The sequence below is a fragment of the Astyanax mexicanus genome, chromosome 5 (genome assembly GCF_023375975.1).
Source record: "Astyanax mexicanus isolate ESR-SI-001 chromosome 5, AstMex3_surface, whole genome shotgun sequence".
NCBI lineage: Eukaryota > Metazoa > Chordata > Actinopteri > Characiformes > Acestrorhamphidae > Astyanax > Astyanax mexicanus.
In genome coordinates, this window is record NC_064412.1 from 6,287,282 (window position 1) to 6,302,673 (window position 15,392).

General features: G+C 39.0%; 1 protein-coding gene across 1 annotated transcript in view; it reads left to right on the forward strand.

Annotated features, from left to right (window-relative positions):
- LOC103027620 (E3 ubiquitin-protein ligase RNF182) overlaps window positions 1–13,885 on the forward strand; it is a 28,763-nt gene extending 14,878 nt beyond the window's left edge. The window contains exon 2 of the mRNA XM_007252665.4: window positions 10,388–13,885. Within this exon, the coding sequence (XP_007252727.2) occupies window positions 11,041–11,802 (762 nt within the window). The 5' untranslated portion in view covers window positions 10,388–11,040 and the 3' untranslated portion in view covers window positions 11,803–13,885. The remainder of the gene's footprint in view (window positions 1–10,387) is intronic.
- Window positions 13,886–15,392: the final 1,507 nt, after the last annotated feature.

The window sequence follows — 15,392 nt, forward strand, 5'->3', positions numbered from 1 at the left end:
ATTCTCTGCATTCTGGAATGTCGTGAGTTTTGCTGAGTAAGGCTTGTGAAACATTCATGACTTGTTAGAGAGGAATGCCAATGAGGTGATGAAAAAGTGAAGATGCAGATGCTGCTGTGCACAGTTTGCACGGTTAGCTGACAGGCGAGCTAAAGGTTCTGCTGGCCCTCTCTTATTTTACCTGCATGCTTGATTGTCATGTTGGCCAGTGTTTCCTAATCTAGTCTGTCACATCTTTCTACAGTGTTCTATAACTGGATTAAAGCTGAATTGATTATGTGCATTGGGCTCAGTCTGTGCCCACTTAAGTCCGAGACAAATCAAAGCTCATTCACTTTTAGAGAGGCGAGGACGTCTGGAGCTGGAGGCCTGGATTCTTACACAGAGAAAGGAAAGCTGTGCTGTGGTCAGATGAATTCAGATTTGAAACGGTAATAAGGTTTAGTTCAGAGATGACAGTGGCATTTTTGTTTTTTGATGTCTATGAATATTAGGGCTGCATGATATTGGAAAAAAAATACATTGCAAATGTTCTTTTTTTTCGACAATATATATCGCAATTAAACAATACAGGGCCCATGATGTCACCAGCCCATCCCCCCCCCCCCCCATATGCGTGCTGTCTCGTCTCCGGACTGATCAGCGCCGAGCTCAACTCAAAACCCGAGGATCAGCCCTTTGATCAGGCATTTAAATGGCTTTTAGGTAAATAAAAGCCATTTAAAAGGTAAATAAGAGCCTTTGTTTTTCTGTTATTAAAAACGTGAATTCAGCTGTAACTGGAAATATCTGCACTGCAAAACAGTGCTGGACTGAGGTGCACAGCTTTCAACACGTGCTCATGTTTACAAGCACATGCCCAACCATGTAGATGGAGGCCATGCGGTTACCTTGTGTTTACTCCTCCCCCTCAGGCTTCTCAGGCAGCAGCAGCCTGTCACTCACACAGATACAGAGACAGCGCTGTGTATCTACCTCTTGTGTCAAGAATCAAAACATTGCAACATGACGTGTTTGATTTAATTGGCTTAAGTGACATCACACGTCCTGAGATGTGACTATTGTGCTTGCGCACATCGCGATAACGCTGCTTAAACGATATATTGTGCAGCCCTAATGGCTTCTTCTTTGCATGATACAGATTAAATTAGGATTCATTTAATTTAGATTTGTCGATTGCAGCTTTGCTGATGTCGGCGCTATGCTTATTAAAGCATATTGTCGATACGATTTGAAAAACAATCACGATACGATACAATATTGTTCTAATGCTTAGCTCTATTTGCAAGCATCAGGGAGCTGCTATCTATACGCAGGACAATCCGGCAAGTTGCTGAAAAGTTGGGATGTCAGGGTCTTTTGCAGCTCCACTAAGCTGTACAGTGCAGTAGCAAGGTTCCAGCTCATTGTGGGAAAGATAGAGATGCTGTTCAGTGGACCCAGTGGCTCCAATAGAGTCATCAACATGAAGTGAAGCATCAACATCATTCTGAAGTAGCTATTCTAGGGTAAAAATTGCTATATAATATTGTGTTAAATATTTAGAAGACAAAAAAAGAATAATACAAAGGCCATACAGCTTGATAAACCTGCTACAATGTAAATCTCACTTTTCTAAAACTGCTTCATAACAAGCATCCAGGCTCTATTCTGTATTTATACAGTATCTCCACCTCTTGCAATAGGTATAAATAACGTACTGGAAAAAAATAAGAGACCATTTAACAATGATGAGTTAATTTGATTTTACCAAATTGAAAACCTCTGGAATATAATCAAGAGGAAGATGAATGATCACAAGCCAACAAACCAAACTGAACTGCTTGAATTTTTGCACCAGGAGTAAAGCAGCATAAAGTTATCCAAAAGCAGTGTGTAAGACTGATGGAGGAGAATGAACACTGTGATTAAAAACCAGGGTTATTCCACTAAATATTAATTTCTGAACTCTTTCATAAACTTTATGAACATGAATTTGTTTTTTTTTTTTTTGCATTATTTGAGGTCTGAAAGCTCTGCATCTTTTTTGTTATTTCAGCCATTTCTCATTTCCAGCAAATAAATGCTCTAAATGACTTTTTATTTTGGATTTGGGAGAAATGTTGTCTGTAGTTTATAGAATAAAACAACAATGTTAATTTTTCTCAAATACATACCTATAGATGTATTTCTGCAGAAATGCAATGTTATGTAGAGCTACTTTCTTTTCAAACAGGCTTATTGACCACTGAGAACTCTAGCATTTTTTAATTATATTGGATTAGAGATAGAAATCAAGTGCACTGCCAGCAAGAGTGAAAAAGGAATACCAGAACTTAACTTGTTGAGACAAAAGTGTGTACTTGTGTGTTTGTACATGTCATAAACCTCAGGCTGTATCTTTAAAGGTTCAGCATTAGTAATAGTTCTCCTCAAAGGGAGGTTGTCATACCTGACTGGGATCAGGCAGAGAAAGAAAAGGGAGACACTGCTGGGATGGGATACGAAGCAGTTGTGTTTATTCAGAAACACAGGAAAAAAATTATAAAACTCAAAAATGGAAAACAAATGAAAACAAGGAATATGCAACAATAACTATACGGGAAAACTAGAAACAAACTCAGAAACTGACAAATAAGATTGGACTGGGCAAAGTAAAGAAAATGCTGAAAAAACGGGAAAAACGAAAAACAGCCAAAACAATAAAACCAGGAAGTGGCCAAAACAATAAGACCAGCGCGTAGCGCGGTACAGCGGGGAAAACGGGACACCTAGGCTAACAAACGAGAACAAAAAACTACTAAGCAGAGCTTAGGGAAAACGGCTAGACTGAGAAAAATAAAACTGGGCAAATAAACAAAATAAGAAAATATAACAGAAAATACTTCCAACGGGGAATCCGGGGAAACGGGAAGACAGGACCGTCAGGGCGAACGCTTTGTACAGACAGCTAACAGGCTGGATTCGCAGGGAAACACAGACCATGATAGTGACCAATACTCGGCGAAGAGTGGAGGAGAGCAGCGTGCTTTTAAGCTGCTCTCCGCAGCTGAAGCCAGTCTGTGATCAGGGCTGAGCAGCCGTGTGTGTGTGCTCAGAAGGAGCGGATGTCCTTATATGGGCATAGTGCTCTCAGAGAGTGCCGGAGGGGGGGGCGCGGTTGCTCAGGCCTGACAGAGGTATAAATGTTGGCACACAAAAATAGGTTTGAATAGTGTGTGGTGACCACAGGGCAGGAACACAGATGGTGTTTGCTGGTTAATCTGTTACATTTCTGGCATCTCTACTTGCACCACACTCCTCTCTCAAAAACACACACACACACACATTTGTTTTTATGCAATGTTTGGGTAGACAAAAACTGCTAAAGAATGATAAACCTTTATGTAAAACAATGCAAAAAGGTTTAATTCCATTCCATTTCCATTTTAATATGACAGCAATAAGTAGTGAAGTTCAGCTCTGGGAAAAAAAAATAAGAGACCATTTAGAAATTATGAGTTTCTTTGATTTTACCAAATTGAAAACCTCTGGAATATAATCAAGAGGAATATGGATGATCAGAAGCCATCAAACCAAACTGAACTGATTGAATTTTTGCACCAGGAGTAAAGGCATAAAGTTATCCAAAAGCAGTTTGTAAGACTGGTGGAGGAGAACATGATGCCAAGATACATAAAAAAATTAAAGATTAAAAACCAGGGTTATTCCACCAAATATTGATTTCTGAAGTCTTAAAACTTTATGAATATGAACTTGTTTTCTTTACATTATTTAAGGTCTGAAAGTTTAGCATCTTTTTTGTTATTTCAGCCATTTCTCATTTCTCCAAGTCACTATAGAATGGGCTTTAATTCATTTTAGCAAGTGTGTCCCTTTACTGTCAAACCCGCTCTTATGCCTTTGGGTAGTGAACTTTAAATAATTAAGAATATTCAGAAAATTAAAAGGTTTTCTTGCCCATTAATGGAGAAGATAAATCATTTTACTATTGCTAAATTTACAAAGGTGTCACCTTAAATCATTAGTCTTGAAGATTTAAATTAACATTTATGATTTTACTTACATGGAAAGAGCTACAGCCGCCTTAACTGTAGGGAAAGAATAATTAATAGAAAACGTTTTGATGGAACAAGTCTCCTTATATATTTTTTTCTTTTTTAAATATAAATTATACTATGAAATATGGAACAAGGCATGGAATATTTAAATCTGACTGACTTATATCCATGTAAAATTTATTCTACTTCTCTATTGATTGCTTTATTTATTTTAGAAAATATTTTACATGCTTATAACATTAGTGCTTATTTTATCTTTGGTGTGCTACCAACAAAAGTTTTTTGTTTGTTTGATTGAGATTGAATAATGTACTATTGTCATGTAAATTACAATTACTTTGAAACCAATAAAACATTAAATAACAAGAAAATAAAGATGTTTAAAGACAATATAATGATATCAGTTTTTAATTGACATACAAACTTTTTCACATTAATGAGCTCTTCTTGCTACATAAACTCAATGGGGTTATACTGAGGTCAGCAAAAGGTAATGAGGTCATCTGCATTATTGGCAGCAGTTAGAGCTCCAGGCCATTGACAGCAAGGTTGTGGTTTTGATACCTGGTATTCTCACACTATCACTGTGTGTCCTCTGAGTGTAATCACTGGTGTTTATGTGTGTTCACTTCACGGATAGGCCAAAGTCCATTTATGCCCAGCACAAGTGGTATGTGATGACATTGCTGGATATACAGCTCTGGAAAAAAAAATCTAAGTTTCTTTAATTTTACCGAACTGAAATCATATGGAATATAATCAAGAGGAAGATGGATGATCACAAGCCATCAAACCAAACTGAACTGCTTGAATTTTTGCACCAGGAGTAAAGCAGCATAAAGTCATCCAAAAGCAGTGTGTAAGACTGGTGGAGGAGAACATGATGCCAAGATGCATAAAAACTGTGATTAAAAGCCAGGGTTATTCCAACAAATATTGATTTCTGAACTCTTAAAACTTTATGAATATGAACTTGTTTTCTTTGCATTATTTGAGGTCTGAAAGCTCTGCATCTTTTTTTGTTATTTCAGCCATTTCTCATTTTCTGCAAATAAATGCTCTAAATGACAATATTTTTATTTGGGAGAAATGTAGTCCGTAGTTTATAAAATAAAACAACAATGTTCATTTTACTCGCTCCGTTTTCCAGCACTTGGCTACACTCACTTTCCACAGCCTTATAATTACTATAATTTCATATGTGCGTTCAATGTCGACCTCTGCCTCACTCTACCTCCAGTTTTGTTACGTCACATGACCCTCTGTTGCTGCATGTAGGTAGTACAAATAGAGTTTGCTGTCATTCAAAATCACAGTAATCAGAGTTTTTTGATGTGTGTATCGTAAAAAAAAAAAGAAACTCCCTTATCCTGATAGCGATAACAGTATGATAAGTGGATAACATTAATTTGAATTTTTGTGACAGCCTTGTTAAAAGCCACACACTGATGCTTTCATCATTTACATCATAAATTAGCATTAGCATTAGTTTTCTCTCACATTTTACCGGAAAGTGCACACAAACAAACCCAACACGAGATATTTATTTTTTTTTTTTTTTGCAGCTGCCGGAGTCGACCCGGAGATTCTCCCTTCTGCTTGTGACGTTATCTCTTAAGACTTGTGTTAAAACTATGACAGTCCATGCGTGCTGAAGGGATGCTGGTGTCAGTTCGAGATAGTCAGAGCTCTCTGGAATGTCTTATTATAGACCTTTGGGCTGAGTGTGTGCCGGCTGGCTTATGTTGCATGACAGGAAGGAGGTCACTGTGGGGTGCTGAAGTCCTCGGGTTTCCACTCCGATAAAGCGGCACAATCGCGAGCAAACACGCAGGAATAGAAACACACAAACAGGTGTTCTTCCTCGCTGGCACCTGAGCGGTACCTGAAAGCGGGCGCTTCTCGCTGTGAGCAGGCATTTTTGGATTTTGCTGTCTATGGATATTAGTGCTGGACGATATTGGAAAAAAATTATATTGCAAATGTTCTTTTTTTCGACAATATTTATCGCAATATTAAACAATGCAGGGCCCATGACGTCACCAGCCCCACCCCCACCCATGTCTCCCCCACTGGTCTCGCCTCCGGACCGATCAAGAGCTGAGTCAGCGCCAAGCTCAACTCAAATCCCAAGGAAAGCATCAAACAACAGTAATCGGCCCTTTAATCAGGCATTTAAATGTCTTTTTAAAAGGTAAATAAGAGTGTTTGTTTTTCTGTTATTAAAAGCGGGAATTCAGCTGTAACTGGAAACATCTGTGCTGCAAAACTGTGCTGGACTGAGCACGTGCCCTCCCCCTCCCCCTTCTCAGGCAGCAGCAGCCTGTCACTCACACAGACACAGAGACAGCGCTGTGTATCTACCTCTTGTTTCAAGGATCAAAACATTGCAACATGACGTGTTTGATTTAATTGCCTTAAGTGACATCACACATCCTGAGATGTGACTATTGTGCATGCGCACATCGTGATATTGATGCTTAAACAATATATTGTGCAGCCCTAATGGATATGGCTTCTTCTTTGTATGATATATCTTAAATTAGGATTAATTTGTCTATTTACAGCTTTGCTAATGTTGTTGCTTGATATGCTTATTAAAGCATATTGTTCATAACAGTGGCGCAAAAAGGGGGTATGCAGCATATGCGGCGCATAGGGGCGCCGCACTAGAGGGGGCGCCAAATCCAAGCCCCAAATAAATTTGCGGAGCGCGGTGGGAAAATAATGACAGGACGCTGACTATAAAACGCACGCAGGAACAGAAACACACAAACAGGTGTTCTTCCTCGGCGGCACCTGAGCGGTACCTGAAAGCGGGCGCTTCTCGCTGTGAGCAGGGCGGAGTTTCCTCCAGCAATCTGTAGGGTAACGTGCACCAGTGAGGACTCAGTCAGCTACATTGATTACTCAGCTGTAGATGTGCCCACAGGCGTGTATTGGTTGGCTTGCTGCATTTTTAATAGGCAATGAATTCAAGCTGTACCCCCCCCCCCCCCCCCCACCACCACTACCTCCCTACCTCCCCTGCATTCTGGACATGGGGGCCGACCCGCTGTCTTCTGCTCAGTAAACCGCCCGCTGCTATTTATGTAAGCTTTTTGCATCGAGACCCCTCAGAGACAAGCTGCCACACAATGTCAAAGTCATAATTTCTCTGTCTCCTCTCTCCTTCAGGGGGTAGATGTGTGCGTCAGTGTGTGTGTGTGTGTGAATGAGTGAGTGTGTGAAGGAGTGAGTGAGTGAGTGGGGTGCTCTTAATCAGAGTCATCAAGGGTAGTCGGGGGGCTGCTGTGTTATATAAAGCCCACTGTGTTTCCTCCAGCACGGACATGCTATTTATAGACTGGGTTCAAATTCTAACAACCTGCACTCCGAGACTCTGTGTGTCTGTGTGTGTGTGATAGAAAGAAAGAGAAAGAGAGAGAGAGAATGAGAGCAATAAAGAGAAATAAAGAAAGAGGAGGAGAAAAAAGGGGGAAACCAAGACTGAAGTGAGAGAAGAAAGGAAATTCATATGTTACATAATGTTAAATGAGTGTGTGTGTGTATATGTATGTGTGTTAGTTTTGTAGCACAGCTCCAGCAGTGGGCTACCTGTCAGCCCCTGTGTGAATCATTCTCTCTGGGGGGCTGAAAAGCTAATTACACACCTGGGCACCTGCATCAGCTCCTTAACTCAGCCTCAAGGGCGGAAGCAGCAGCAGAAGCAGCAGCATCCCACCACTCCCTCTGCAGGCACAGGCCTTTCTCTCAGCCTGTGCTAGAGTATAAATGTATGTTTTTTATGCATTTATATACTAGTGCATCTCAAAATAAATTTATATCATTGAAAAGTTACTTTATTCCAGTCATTTCAAAATGTGAAACTCATATATTATATAAATGTATTAAACACAGAGTGATCTATTTTAAGTCTTAAGTATCGTTGATGATTATAGCTTACAGCCAATAAAAACCCAAAAATCAGTGTCTCAGAAAATTAAAATATTACATAAGACCAATTGTTACTTTTGGCAGTGTGGGCAGTGTGCCAAGTCCTGCTGAAAAATGAAATCCTCATCGCCATAAAAGTTGGCAGCAGAGGGAAGCATGAAATGCTGTAAGATTTTGTGGGAAAACAAAACTGCACTGACTTTAGACTTGATATTAAACACAGTGGATCAACACCAGCAGATGACATGTCTCTTCAAACCATCACTGATTGGTGGAAACTTCACACTAGACCTCAAGCAGTTTGGACTGTGTGTCTCTCCACTCTTCCTCCAGACTCTGCTTATTGTGCTATATCAAGTCCAAAGTCAACGAGAATTACTGAAACAAAGTCATTTATTTATTTATTTTTTTAATTACATTTTTTTAAAATTGCACTAGTAGATTTGTGGCTTATTCTACTGTCAGGAGTACATATAATATAAAACATTAAGGGCCCTATTTTAGCGAGCCATCAACCGTGCACCATGCATCTTTATTTAGGATGTGTCAGTGTGTCTTTGCTATTGTAACGACGGGAAAAGTACACCTTGCACGGCTCGAAAAATGCAAAAGGCATGTACAGATTTTCTTAATTAATCATGGGTGTTTTGGGCGTAACATGAAAGAAACCAATCTGCGTATCGCTTGCCGTTTGCGCTATGTGTAACATAAAGCCTTAAGCTTCGTCCTTTTGCTGTTGTTTTCTATTTTACTCGGATAAAAACACTGGGGGATATTAGAGGAGCAGCAGGCTGTGTTAGCTTGTTATAACTGGCGATGCTGTTCCTCCCAGTGCTCTGAAGCAGCTCTAGCAGAATAGTGGTGTATGAACAATGCATACTGGGAAAATAAAAAAAATGGTATACTGCCTAGCACTACTATATTCTAAGCTGAGACCACTATAATTCTCCTTTCTTCATTTCCTAGATGCTACAGAGTCTTACACACACACACTTACACTCACACAGAGCCGTGATGTAACCGACAGCTTTATGTGTACGATAGGAACGGTGAGATGAATGCGGAGGCTGTAAATAAAGTGGGGTTAGGGACACTATATGGTTCCTGACTGCAAAGGGCAAGTCAAGCAGACATCGAGGCATGCCCAGAGTGTATCTCAGCCAGTGTTATTCATTTGATGGCCATAAAATGAGCTGACATTGAATGACCTCGAAGATTAATGCTCTCTTTTTCCTCCTCTCTAGGTACACTTAAGGGAATACTAGCCTGTAGTGAAGACATACTGGTGGATGTTAATTAAATCCATTGTTATAAAATAATGACAAATTATCATATCTCTGGACAGGTCATTAAAAATGCAAGTCCTTGGAAACAGCCCAGCAGACACCGGATGAAATGAAAAGAAAATTAGGTTGAGGTCAAAACTCAACATTGTACACCTGTTATCCACTTAAAAATGATGAGTTTCTTTGATTTTACCAAATTGAAATCCTCTGGAATATAAACAAGAGGAATATAGATGATCACAAGCACCAAACCAAACTGAACTGCTTGAATTGTTGCACCAGGAGTAAAGACACAAAGTTGTCCAAAAGCAGTGTGTAAGACTGGTGGAGGAGAACATGATGCTAAGATGCATGAAAACTACTGTGATTAAAAACCAGGGTTATTCCACCAAATATTGATTTCTGAACTCTTAAAACTTTATGAATATGAACTTGTTTTCATTTCATTATTTGAGGTCTGAAAGCTTTGCATCTTTGTCATCTTTTTATTTCAGCCATTTCTGATTTTCTGCAATAAATGATCTAAGTGACATTGACTTTATTTGAAATTTGGGAGAAATGTTTTCCGTAGTTTATAACAATCTATTTAAAAACAGTACTGGGTTGCCAGTGGTTAAATGCCAACACAGTCATGCCACCCTGTGCTTAGAAAATGTAAACCTTTTTTTATGCACTTTTTTCCAATACATAGATCTTTGTCAGCAGGCATTCAGCACTGTTAATTTTATATATATATATATATATTTTTTTTTTTTACCTTTTTTGGCTCATAAAACAACACAAACTTCAAGAACATGCATAAAAGTTGTATAATTACCTTTGCAAAATCCATTGCAACATGTAAGGAGCCATTGAGCCATCTTTGTTCACTTTGTGTAGAACTTCCTGTGCAGCAGAAGACCTGTTGATATGAGCACAATAATATGCTTAGTTACACTGCAAAAAAAATCAATAGGCCAAAATGGTGGTGGATACAAGTTTCCAGGTGTCCCACAACCCTCCAATCTTCATGTGCTGTGCTAGAAAGCTTGTTAAACCAAAGGTGGATTATCAATGTATTGTAATGCCTTTGCAATAATTATTACTTTTGAAACTGACTTTTCCCTACCTTTTCTCTTGTTTCAGAAAGAAGAAAAGCAGTCTGCTGAATGCTTTTAGTTCAGGACCACATGGACATAAAATGTGTGCTACCATCACTTAAAGAAGATCTCTTTACCTGGCTGTAAACTGAGATTCAATCCAGGATGACTTTACTCAGCATTTTAAAGACTGAGCTTCTTTATGCCAAATCATTTAGCATCTATGGATATAAGTGAAGAACAATGCCTCAGGATCCCAAACTGGAATTTATAAGAGTTTACAGAGACTTGTGCAACGATGCTTTACTCTCACCATGCCAAGAAACACCTCAGTATATCTCAGTATAAGTATAATGCATGAACAAATAGTTCATACACTACTATGAGTATGTGAATTACATATATATATATATATATATAATTTTTTTTCATTGATTTGCTAGTTTAATGCAGAACATAATTTTAATTATTTATGTAATTTATTCAAGGAGAAACAGGTTAGAGGTGTAGGAAATGATTAGATCACAATATTAAAAGATTTAAAGCTTAAATTTGATATTTAAATTTGTTAGTCACATGTGAGAGGGAAATCACGCCACGCTGTTTCAACCGAAGTATAAAAGCTATAAAAGACTGCCTGCTTCTCCACTTTACCACCTGCATTCTGGCGCTGTCGGATCTTCCCCTCCCGTTTTCGGGATGAGCCACAAATCCGATTCGGAGGCGGAGGCCTCCTCGCGAGCTCCCGTGGTCTACACGGTGGAGGAGCTGGAGTGTAAGATCTGCTACAACCGCTATGACACACGCACTCGGAAGCCCAAGGTGCTCAGCTGCCTGCACCGCGTCTGCGCCAAATGCCTGAAAAAGATGGTGGAGTTGGATGCGTCGCCCAGCATCGTCAGCTGCCCCTTCTGCCGCCATGAGACACACGTGCCAGATGAGGAGATCTGGCTCCTACAGGACGACAGCAACATCCTGGCCATCCTTACTTACCAGGACCGGGCGAGGAAGAGCGGCTCGGTGCCAGCAGGCGAAGTTCTCCTCACACCTAACAGCCTGAGCGGAAACGGTAGGAGCGGTGGAGAACAGGCCCACAGCTCCTCCGACTGCTTGGTCATCACCATCATGGAGGTTCCGGGAGAGTCGCAGTCGTCTGACTCCATGAGCATGCTGAACATGGTCCGTCTGTACCGGCCAGCCAGCCTGGACTCACTACCCTGCCACCTCCCGGTGCAGAAGTGCAGAGCGTGGACCACACGTACAGTTCCTCGCTTCCTCATGGGCTTCCTGTGTCTGGTGTACTTCAGCTCGCTTCCGCTGGGCATCTACCTGCTGATGATCCAACAGCTAACCCTGGGCGTGATCCTGGTCAGCCTGGTACCGTCCACCCTGGTCCTCTGCGTCTTCTATGGCTTCTGCCAGTGCCTGTGCCATGAGATAATGGAGGCTATAGGCACATAGCCTTTATATAGCTTCCATGCATTTTTTTCTCCGTGCAGATCTCCAGACATTTTTATGCACTACACTTAGCAAGACCTGTAAAGTATGAGGCCAAAATCAATCACAGATCTACAGTAGTATCTGTTACTTAAACACCTAGACCCCTAAATCCCGACCGACTGCTCACTGCTCACTGTTGCACCAGAATATACCAGCATTTAATTAATTATAAACTGTGAACTCCTTACAATCCAGTCCTCTCCTTACAACTTCGTATGCAGGGCAGTCCACACTTGACTCGAGCCGTTAAAAGACTCGCAGATTGTATGTACCATTGAGCTTAGGTCTCCTCAGCTTGCTGGCGTTTTTTTATGTATCCGTTAGCTCGGTCAGTGGGCCTTCAAACATGACTGTGAACATGACTTTCCTTTTATGTGCCACTAATAAGAGAATGAGATCCTATCATACCTACCTAACATGGAAACTATGGGCTTTCTTCTATAACAGCAGGCGAAAATTGTCTAAAATCTGTCTAAAATCTACATTTGGTTAATTTTGTGTTATGAACAAAAAAAAAAAAAACATTTGTTGTATAACTTGATAAAAAACATAGTCTCCATGTGTTTGTCAAAAGTTTCTAGTCCATCTCCTCTATCCCTCAAACTCAAGTATTTTAATGTTGTACATATATAAACGATGTGTTTGTTATTGCTATATGAGAATGAACAAATATCTTTTAACCGCCTAAACTGTTATTAGGTATTCAATAAAGGCTCAAAACTACACCAACTGGATACCACTTGACGAGGAACTAGAAGACTGGAAGAATGTTCAGATATAGATTTAAGCAGAAATTTTAACCCTCTATGGCAACAGACCACACAATTTTGGTTATTACACCATACCATACTGTACATTATTTCTTATGTATTTATTTGTTAATTTACATTTAATATAATGTTACAAGGCATATGTACAGTTTTGTCATACTGATATTTTTCTGATTATCAAACTTTAATATCAGACAAAGATAACTAATTATATAAATAATTAGATAACATAGATAATTTAATTTGTTAAAGGAAAAAAATGTCTAACCCTGTGTGAAAAAGTGTTTGCCCACTAAACTTAATAAATTGGTGTCAACAACTGCAATCAAGCTTTACTGATTCCTGCCACGAGTCTTTCACACCTCTTTAGAGGAATTTTGCTCCACTTTTTTCTATATATTATATCTATATGTCTTAATTCAGCAACATTTAAGTTTTTTTTTTTTTTTTTTTAGCCTGGACATCCTGTTTAGGGCCACTCCAAAACCTTTAGAGGTGGACTTGTTTGTGTGCTTTGGGTCATTGTCCTGTTGCAGAACCCAAGTATGCCTAAGCTTGAGTCACAAACAGATGGCTGGACATGGTCCTTCAGGACTGTCTGGTAAACAGCTGAATTCTTGAATAAATCTTCAATTTATTACAGCATGTTATCCAGCAGCCCCAGACCATCACACTACCACCACCATGTTTTACGTTCAGCATGATGTTCTTTTTCTTAAATTATTTGTTATTTTTACGCCAGATTTAACAGGAAACACACCTTCCAAAAATATCCACCAATATCCATCCAGTTTGTTCAAAATCCTGGGAATCTTCAAGATGTTCTGTTTTGTGTTTTTTTTTTTTATCTTGGAATTCTCCCATGGAGACCATTTTCATTTTCTTTCTCTTTCTTTCTTATTGAATCATTAACACTGAACTTAACTGAGGCTAGTGAGACCTGCAGTCTTTAAATGTTGTTCTTGGCTCTTTTTTGACCTCCTGGATGAGTTGTTCATGCCCTTTTGGAGTAATTTCAGTAGGATGGGAAGGTTTCCTGGGAAGGTTCGCCAGTGTTCCATGTTTTCTCCATTAGTGAATAATAGCTCTCGCTGTGGTTCACTCAATGACTTTGTGTGATTTATGTGGGGGGCAAACACTTTTTCAAAAAGGGCCAGATTTATATGGATATTTCTTTTCCCTTAATAAATTACATCATCATTTAAAAAGAGATTTTTATATTTGTTTAGGTTATATTTGTCTGAAATTAAAGTATGACAAAAATACAAAAAAAAGGAAGTCTGTAAGGGGGCAAATACATATTCTTGTTTTAAACTTAAACTAAAACAAAGTTTTGTTTTGTTTTTTCCTTTTTTTTTGTCTTTGGGCAACATTATGCTGTTAGACCACTCCTGCACTTCTGCATGTTTTGGGTGCTTCCTTGTTCTAAAACATCCGATTCATCTTATCAGTTTTTTTTTTATCAAAAGTGAAAATAGAAATTTATATTTGATGTGTGATGTATCCACACACACTTTCAAACATTGAAAAATATATAACTTATGCCATAGAGGGTTAAAAAAGCAAAGCAAAAATTCATTTAATTCCAAGACTGATGAACATCAAATAAAAAATAACTATAATAAAGATGAAGATTCACGTGTGGGGGATTATTATGGCTCTGTTTTTTTCCCCTAAGTGAATGAACTAATCTCGCTGGGGTTGCTTGGGATACTGGACCTGTGGGAGAAGAGTGCAGGAGCATCCTCCATCCTCATCCTTCAAACAAGAACTCGGATGAGAGGAGGAAGGGTTGGGTCAGAGGGAGTCAGAGGTCCCACATCTTTCTCCCAGCTGGCAATTAAACAGGCCTTAAGGACTGCACCCACAGTGTACACACACAAACACAGGAAAAACGGTGGGGTTCACACGTGAGACCTGATGTAACTTTGCTTAATGTAGCCTAAAGCTGTCTCTACCTACACTGTAAAACCCGACAAGTTGGTTAAAACTCTAAACTTTTGTTGTAACTGATTACCTAATAAATTTTAAGTTCATGTAATATAATTTTTAAGTACAATTAACTTAACAAATAGATAATAACAAATAGATATACATATAGGGGTGGGCGATATGGCCCTAAAATAATATCACGATATTTCATGGTATTATCGCGATAAGGATAAATGGAAATGTTTGAATTTTTCTTTTGCTTAAACAGCAAAAAAGTAGGACCCTGCTTTGATAATTAGTGGTGAGTGTTATAGCACGATATTTCAGGGTATAATATCGTTCACGATATTCAAAAATGTTGGCGATATTATCGTGTACGATATGATATGATATGGCTCACCCCTATATACATATATATATTTAAAATTAATATTTTCCTGAATTTGTATTCAGTCTTCTTTCTGGTTTCATTCAACTAGTTTTTTTTAAATACTCACAGAAAAGTAGATGAAAGAAAACAGTAAAGAATTAAAAGTACTGAGAGCACAGCGAGAACACAGAGTTACTGCAGTTCAGTAAATGATGCTCGTTCTACAGCTACAACACAGAGACCAAGCATTTAATTATAATATGTGATCTACAAGTTTACCTAAGGTAGCCCAGGGGGAATCACTACACACTGATGGTGAGTGTTAGTCAGAAACTGTTGGACACACCCAGTATGCAAATAGACTGTGTCAGAAGCCAATAAAAAAGAAGCTGTTAATGGCAACAGACTAAACTCAGTTATTATAAGTTGATTCAACTCAAAGATCTCAGTTTAAGTGTATATATGTGCCCACGAATGTT